Genomic DNA, 8875 nt, shown 5'->3' on the forward strand with positions numbered 1-8875 from the left:
AATCCTGAAGGCAGTTTCATGATCCTTCATGTCAAACTCCTTATCGAGTTCAACCTCCACCTTCATAACATCTTCGACACTATTGCTTTCTATGAGGATGTCATCCACATAAAAGCAACAAAATAGCAAGTGAACTTCTAGGTCGAAATCTGAAGTAAACACAGTGGTCGAACTGGCTCCTAGTGAAGCCTATGTGTGCCATGAACTTGTTGAATCTCATATTCCATTGTCAAGGAGATTGTTTCAGGCCATACAAAGACCTATTCAACTTTCACACACAATATTTCTTTCCCTTTTCTGCATACCCTTCAGGTTGCCTCATCATGATTGTTTCATCTAGATCTCCATACAAGAAAGTTGTCTTCACATCCATTTGTTCAAGTTCTAGGTCGAACTTTGCCATCATGGCTAACAACATTCTAATGGATCTATGATTTACAACATGTGAGAATACATGATTAAATCCAACACCTTCTTTTTGGCTGAAACCCCTAACAACCAGTCTTGCCTTAAATCACTTCGACATTACTCATTCGATTCCTTCCTTAACCTTCAAAATCCATTTACAGTTGACTAACCTGGCTCCTGCATGTTTCTCGATCATCTCCCAAGTGTTATTATCATGAAGAGATTTCATCTCATTATCCATTTCTTTCAGCCGTTCAGTTTTATTTTGACTCCTTGCAACTTCCTTGTAATCTATAGGTTATTCATCAAAGACGTCACTTACAGAGATTATTGCAAATGCTATGAGATTTACATAACCAAGTCTCTGAGGTAGCTTGATGACTCTTCCCAACATGTCTCTTGCCAGCAGGTAGTCATTATAAATTCCTTAACTTCAACAATAATGTATGCTTCTTCTTCGACTTCATGTGGATTATTCAATTCATCATCACAGGCCCCACCTCAACATTAATCTCTTCCCATTCCAACACTTCTTCAGAGATCTTGGTACTTCGACCAACATCATTAGTTTTCTTGAATGTTATTTCCGTTTCATTGAAAACTATATCTCGACTTATGATACACCTCTTGTGACCTGGCTCTAGGCACCACAACCTATAAGTTTTGACCCTTTCAGGGTATCCAAGAAACATACATCTTAGAGCTTTAGGTTTGACCTTGTCTTGCCTAATTTAAGCATAGGCTAAGCAGCCAAATACTCTAAGTCTATCGAGATTAGATGGATTTTTCGACCAAATTTCTTTAGGTGTCTTCATCCCCAAAGCTGCCGAGGGACACCTATTTATCAGGTAAGTTGCAGTCATGACTGCCTCAGCTCAAAACACCTTCTTTAATCCATCACTAACCAACATGCATCTAACCCTTTCCAAAATTCTTCGATTAAACCTTTAAGCTAAACCATTTTGTTAGGGAGTTCATGTAGTAGTTATGTGCCTTACAATATCATATGCAACACAATAGTTGCCGAAAGCCTCATTGCAAAGTTCAAGACCATTTTCTATCCTCAAGCTCTTGACGTTCCTCCCAATTTGGTTTTCGACCAGGGTCTTCCAACTCTTGAAATTTTCAAAAGTTTCATCCTTAACTTTCTGAATGAATAACCATAAATTTCTGGAATAATCATCAACTATGAATAAGACATACTTTGCACTTGAGTGTGAAGGATTCTTTGCAGGCCTCCAAAGACCAACATGAATATAATCAAGGGATCCATGTGTTCTTTGTTTACCTTTGTTAAACTTCACCCTACATGATTTACCAAATAAACAAGGTTCACAAGACTCTAGTTTTTCGACCTTGTCTCCACACAATAGATTTTCTTTCGACAATTCGACCAGACCTTTTTCATTGACATGGCCAAGTCGTTTATGCACAACTCAGTTTTCGACACAGGTTTTGTGGATGCCACATCTGCTGAACCACGTATAACCTCAGCCTCAAGGGTATACATGTCTTGTTTCTTCACACCTCTCAAGACTTCCTTTGACCCCTTCATTACCCTTAGGATATTTTGCTCTCCTTTGAAAACATATTCTTTCTTTTTGAAATCACCAAGAGAAATAAAATTCCTCTTATGTTCAGGTACATACCTAACCCCAGTCAATAACCTAATTGACTCATCATAGAGATTGAATCTTACAGATCCAATGCCTTCAGTTTTGCAAGCTTGGTTGTTTCCCAGCAGCATTGATCCACCATCTTGATCACATAGTTCCTCAAACACATCCTTTTTTGGAGTCATGTGCTAAGTACAACTTGAATCCATAATCAACTCCTTGTTAGAGTCGCTGTTTGAAACCACCAGGACATATGATGATTCATAACCATCTTGCATAATGGCTGCATTATCACTATTCTTTCCACCATGATTGTTTTGTCGGTCAGGGCATACTTTTCTTGTATGACCATCCTCTTACAATGACAACACATGATAGTAGGAGCATTACCACCATAATAATCATGTAGAACTCCACCCTTCTTCTTCTCAAACCTACCATCTTTCTTCAAGAATTTTCCTTTAACGGACAATCCTTCGCCATCTGAAAATGGTTTATGCTCATTTCTTTCATTCAAATCCTTAAAGTACAGGGTTGATTGAACATATTCAAAGGTCAACAAATCTCTTCCATACTAGAGAGTTTCTTTGAAATGAGCATGAGACTTAGGTAAAGCACATAACAACAATAATGATTGATCTTCATCATCAATCTTGACCTCGATATTCTCAAGATCAACAATCAACTTGTTGAACATATCCAGCTGCTCAGCTAAGACTATGTCTTCACTCATTTTGAATGAATACAAAACTTGCTTCAGGTTGAGACAATTAACCAACGATTTCATCATGCGCAAAGCTTCGAGTTTCGTCTACACATCAACTGCAGTTTTCTCCTTCGAAACATGTTGGAGAACCTTATCACTAAGGCTCAATACAATGGTGATATGGGCTTTCTCGATCATCGTCGTCTTCTCCTTATCTGATAGGATAACATCCATCTTCTATATTTAAACGCTTCTAACATAACAAAACCACGTTGTGCCTAACAAACGGATCGACCAAGACTTTTGTGAGAAAACTTGATGAACACCAGTCGGTGTTCATCCCTTGAAACCCAAGTTTCGTTAAAAAAAACCTTAACAACCAATCAACAAAAAAAAACAAAAAAAAAACATCTTGAACCCTAAGATCCCCCATTTATTTTCTGTAACCACACAACAAATTCCTAGATCTATACAACCAAAACAAACCCTAAATCAAAATATCATGAATCAAAAACAGAGTTAACAACAATCAATAGTAAAAAACAAACATTCAACAGAAAACATGGAGTCTTGCCATGAAAAACTTAAAATAGAGGAAAGGGTTTCGCTATTTCTACCTCAGGTGAGTTCAAACGTCCTTTCTCTGACTATTTCTTTGCTCTGATTCCCTTTTTTTCTCCACATGTTATGTGTTGAGTGTACATTGTTGTTGTTGTTGTTGTTGTTTCTACTGATGGGGATTAAGCTTGTCTTCTTCAGAGTTTTAACGTGAAACCCTGAGAAGAAATTTTGATTAAAGCTTTAGTGAGGGTGGGAGTGTTAATCTCAACAGAGTAACATTATCTTTTTTCCCTTTTTTTCAGGAGTCTCAACAGAGGTAATTATAGAGAGCTTTGAGGGAAAGGAGTCAGTTGGAAATTTTGGATAGGAATGAGAAATCTGTTACAGGGATAATATCAAATCCCTGATTTTGTGCAAGTGAGTGGAATTGGAGAGTAGCGGAAATGATTCATCATCTCAGATATTTTATAATTTTGTCTTTTTATGCATTGTAAATTTCCTTCTTCTTTTACTGATGTACTGAATGTGACAACTTGTATGTATCTTCCTCTCTTTTTACTTATACTTTTTGGCAATTTTGAATGTATGTAGCTTGTAACCTTTGTGTATTCTACTGGTGCAGTAAAATGTTACTACTGATACATATCAGTTGGTGTAAAATTTTTGGTTATTACTGATGCAAATGAATTTTTACTTATTTTTTACTGATGTAGTTTTGTCTACTACTGATACAAAATGTTAACTTATTTTTACTTATATAATTTTGAGTTACCTAAGACTTAGTGAAATTTATAAAAATGGGAAAGAGTAAAAAAAAATTATAAGACTTAATAATAAAAGAAAAAAATGAAGTATCTATAAAATTAGAATTCAACATAGAGTTGACTCACTAGGTTATCAACCAAGGGTGCATCTCCAAACTCGCAGTCTGATTCAGTACCCTAAGACTCATTTTCCTCCTCATACTCAACTAAACATGTGTCATCTCCTAAGCCAAACTCTAGATCCTCCACAAATCTAATAGGATATTTCTTCCCGCCAACCAAAAAATCCTTTACCTCATTTATGCCCCCTACCAATTTTGTAGTGATCAAAATATGAGTGTAATCTAACCTCAACATATTAATAGTTCATTCATCGATTTTCAACAATCTTCCTTTAAACAAAACAAGTTCCTCAAAAAACCTCACATTTCATGCATGTAACAATATCCAATAACAAAGAACCCACGCCCATCTTTCATAAAACAAGTGAGTATCCTTCGACCAAGCATGATAATCATACACAAAAGAACTAAAAAAATCATTTGTTTTATTAAAAGAGACGTCACCTCCGACTTTCCCGTAAAATACAAAAAGATTTTGTCTCCTCCCAACAGTGCCACCATAAAATCATGATACCCGACATTTGAGATAGATTGTTGAACAATCTATACACTAACACCATTTTTAATCCTATACACCATACTATTACATTCCCATTCAATGTCTTCAGGAACAACCTCATAACTTCTATCTTCCATAACTACCTCTCCCTTCACATCTTCGACCCCCTCTGACTTCTTGCTCTTCCCTTTTGTACTAAGGATCAGGTCCTCATCCCTTTCCTTAATCACTTTACTTACCTTACCCTCACCAGTTACCACTATGGGTTTTACCTTCTCCTTTTCGCTCCCGACTGCTTCCTCCTTCACCCTCTCCAACTCCTTCTTCCTACTAATCCCAGACACGACCTCATTTCTCCCATTCTCCCTCAAATATTTTCTTACCTCATGTCTCAATATTTTTTCTCCTCCCCCCTCCCCTAAGTTTATCCTATCAAACTTCTCAAACCTATCATAACGAGCCACGTTCGTAAACAATCTATAATCTCCAAAATAAACGTTATTTAAAGTTTTGCTCAATTTTTCCACATCCCTCACCTTTCCGTTATTTAAAATGAAACATTTTCAACCCAAAACACAAAAGTAAGAAATGTTTGATTTCCTAACTTTAAGTAACTCATAGGATATCTTCTCTATGATAGGTCGAATGACCACCATTTTTAAGACATGACATGCGGTATTAATCACATCCGCCTAAAAGTACTTAGGTAAGCTCATTTCATTTATCATGGTCCGAGCCAATTCTTCTAAAACACGCTTTTTACGCTCAACAACACCATTTTATTATGGAGTTTCCGGACATGAAAAGTTGTGAGCAATTCCGTTTTATAAGTAAATTTGTGAATTAGCAAGAGATTGCAACTAAAATTGGGAATAATTTGAACATTAAATAGTTGTATCTTTGCACTAAGAAATAGTACCCAGCTTTATAGAGTAGCCATTTTCAGTGGGCAAGACAATGCACATGGGTTGATCCATTTTACTCATATTTTCTAAGGATTGAATATAATGGAGTCATGGGGTGTGATGCTCCAATATCTAAGATCCATTTGCATTTATGATATTTGTGTTGGGGGGTCACTATGGAGCATTGGACATTATGGTACTTCTTCTTTTTAGAGCAACGTCTTTGTGAGAGACACGCCACATATTCACCCAAAACTTTAAGGTGATATGAGGATGAGTTCTCTCACTTATAAATGCTCAAGGCTCCACATTTTAAACCAATGTAGAACTATTATCCACACTACTCACACTTGCTACATTTTCAATACTCTCCCTCAAGTGGAATCTCTTCTTACTTCCACAAACTCTTGTACTGCGTGAAACGTTTCTTACTCACCACCATTGTGGCGTCGTTAACACTCTTCAATGGAACGTTTCTTACTCACCATCCTTGTGGCGCCGTTGACTTTCGATACAAATAAATCGGTCTTTCTTGAACCAAAGGCTCATGATACCATGTTGGGGGAGTTTTTCACTAGGGAGTGTTGAACATTGTGATACTTATTCTTTTTAGAACAACACCTTTGTAAGAGACACACCACATAGTCACCTAAAACCTCAAGTCTCAATATTTTCAACCAATGTGAGACTATTATCCACACTACTCAGACTTCCTACATTCTCAACAATTTGTTGTTGCCAAACATATACATGGAACTTGGACAATAATTCACCGCAGTTAAAAAATGAAGCATTCATGCGTTCAACACACTTGACTTGGTTTCCATCAATAACTTGTTCCGTGTGTGTCTATGTTAGGTTTTGCGTTAGAATGAGTAAAATTACGTCAAAAAGGTACGACAGCAGAGAAATTTCATTTTGTAACTTTTGTTTTTTCACATTAGATCGCTCTCAATGCAATAACCGATAATAGATGGTTGGACGAATTTCTAAACATATGTTATGTCTATTTCTTCAGGTATGTCTTTAATATTTTTTTTGTAGTCTAGACTTTTTAGTATCTAATAATTGGTTTTTGATCTTGTATTATTTTTTTATCATTGACATATTTTTAATACCCTTACTAATCGAAAAATTCGGATCCATCTTGTAATCCAATTGTTTCACAATCGTCGCATTCAGTCCTGATATCATCACTACTTTTCTGTTTGAATGAATGAAAACCAGAACTTTTTTGTTGCTTCACTTCCCTTATAATATCTGCATTGATCCTTGCTTCTTCCCTCAATACGTAATTGAAAGCTTCTTTAAGGGAAGGAAGTGGATCAATATTTACAATGGTTCTTTTGATGTCAGCATAAAGAAATCCATCAAGGCCACTAAGAAATAGAAGGACGCGACTGTCTTCGTCTTCTCTCTGCATAATCTGTTTACCAGCTTCACATTTCCATTTAAGAAGTGATTGTTGCTCACATAGCTCATCGGGGAGACGTTTAAACCTGTTGTAGTATTCAGTTACCGTCATCTTGGATTCTTGCTGAATTAAACTCAGAGTCCTCCATAATCGGTGGATACGCTGTGCGTTTGTTTGAGCGGATCTTTCTTCCTCGTCTAGCCAATCCTCGTCTCTGGTTGTTGCAGCATGTGATTGTGATACACTGTTGTGCATGGATGTATCTATGGAGTTGATGATCCATGTGGTGACCATAGAGTCAGTTTTCTCACAAACATAGTTTTTTTCAGATGACTCGATTGGCTTCTCAATTGTTCCATCTACAAAGTCTAATTCGGATGGATTATGATGATAAGGTGAAGACGATGTGGTTGCTTCTGCCTTTGATTTGGAGGAATTATTCTTCTCCACATCTGAATCGGAACCTGCTTCCAATGCCATGTAAATGTATGAGAAATCTTGTGAAAGAGAGACGAAAGATGAATCTTCTACCTTAATGTATTGCTCAAAATCCGTTTTTCAAAGGGCAAAATCGCGAATGTCGTCGCAACTAAAGATGACAATACTCTGTGTTTCCATAAGTCAATTGATTTGAGGTAATTGAAACCCATAAATCACAACCAAGGTTCTAATAAACATAAAGATTTTCGCGAATTTTGGTCGGTAATAGCATCGAAGTTGGTATCTTCGGATACCGTTTTGTCTCAGACCCTTTTTTAAAACGTCACAACACAAAACATAAACATTATTTTATCAGAAAGATTGTCCTGGACTCCTTGTATTCTAATACAATCATGTCTCAAGTACAATTTGAAGCAAAATAATAGCCCGAATATCAATACATAACAACAACAAAAGCAAAATTCAATATACGACATCACCACCTCTAGCAAATCAAATCATACAAATCAAGAAAAGAAAAAAAGCACACGAAATTGGTTAGAGAAAGTGATCATACAAATTCAGAGGAGAAAAAACAAGTGGACCCACAAGAGAAAACCTGATGAGGCAACCTTAAAGCTTCAGATTTAGAGAAGCAAGTGTCATCAAGAACTTGACTGGTGCACCAGCTGCATTTGGAGTTCTGAGAACACTTTGACTTCAACACCAAATCTCTACAGTTGAAAAGGACAGACCTTTTGTGGTTTGAAAAGGGTCGTCGAAATGAACCATTTTCAGCCACCACAACATGAAAGGGTTGAAAGAATAAGAGAAAGAGGAAACAGAAGAATGGGTTGAAGATGGAGAACACCATGGATTATTCCAAGTTCAAAGGTTTAATGTTTGGAATTTTTGATATACTTTTTTTTATTAATTGACAATTTCTTTACCCATCTAAGAAAATTTTAGAAATTTGAGTTTTGTAACTTCAAACAATTAATTAATGTCGTTTTATTCGATTTAGTTATTTATTAAATAATTTAAAATTTTGAGTTTTTCAATGTATTTTAGTCAATAAATAACTTTATCTAATTTTTTGTGCTTGAAAAACTTTACTATATTTTTTTCAAATTATTTTACTTATTTCAGCCCTATGTAAATAATATTATTACATTTATGTTATTTTAGGTAAATGATGAGTTTGATTAATTTACATTTTTTTATGTTGAGTGGAGTACTTTAGAATTTATTGTACCGACTGAAATATTTATTTTTATGTTGAGTGGAGTTTTTTTAGAATTTATTGTACTGATTGGAATATTTATTTTTATGTTGATTGGAAATATTTTAGAATTTATAGTATTATTTGGTGTAAAATAAGTAGATTGATTTTTCATCTATTCGGCTTAATATAGCAGTTACTTATTTCGTTTTTCACCTTAACTCGTGATTTATACGGT

General features: G+C 35.6%; 1 protein-coding gene across 1 annotated transcript; it reads right to left on the reverse strand.

The window, feature by feature from the left end:
* Nucleotides 1–6476: 6476 nt before the first annotated feature.
* On the reverse strand, nt 6477–8363 carry LOC127107020 (uncharacterized). The gene is made up of 2 exons (XM_051044306.1): nt 8025–8363; nt 6477–7459 (listed from the first exon to the last, which is right to left on the reverse strand). The coding sequence occupies exons 1-2, from the start codon at nt 8287–8289 to the stop codon at nt 6705–6707; spliced, it is 1020 nt and encodes a 339-aa protein (XP_050900263.1). The 5' UTR covers nt 8290–8363; the 3' UTR covers nt 6477–6704.
* Between the last annotated feature and the right edge of the window lie 512 nt (nt 8364–8875).

This window comes from Lathyrus oleraceus, chromosome 7 (genome assembly GCF_024323335.1).
Source record: "Lathyrus oleraceus cultivar Zhongwan6 chromosome 7, CAAS_Psat_ZW6_1.0, whole genome shotgun sequence".
In the NCBI taxonomy this organism is placed as follows: domain Eukaryota; kingdom Viridiplantae; phylum Streptophyta; class Magnoliopsida; order Fabales; family Fabaceae; genus Lathyrus; species Lathyrus oleraceus.

Excerpts from the sequence above, each read along its gene's own strand:
- LOC127107020 (XM_051044306.1), bottom strand. The coding sequence starts at position 8,289 with ATGGTGTTCTCCATCTTCAACCCATTCTTCTGTTTCCTCTTTCTCTTA. Across the intron at positions 7,460-8,024 it reads GCCTCATCAGGTTTTCTCTT|GTTCCGATTCAGATGTGGAG; the intron begins GTGGGTCCACTT and ends CATTGGAAGCAG.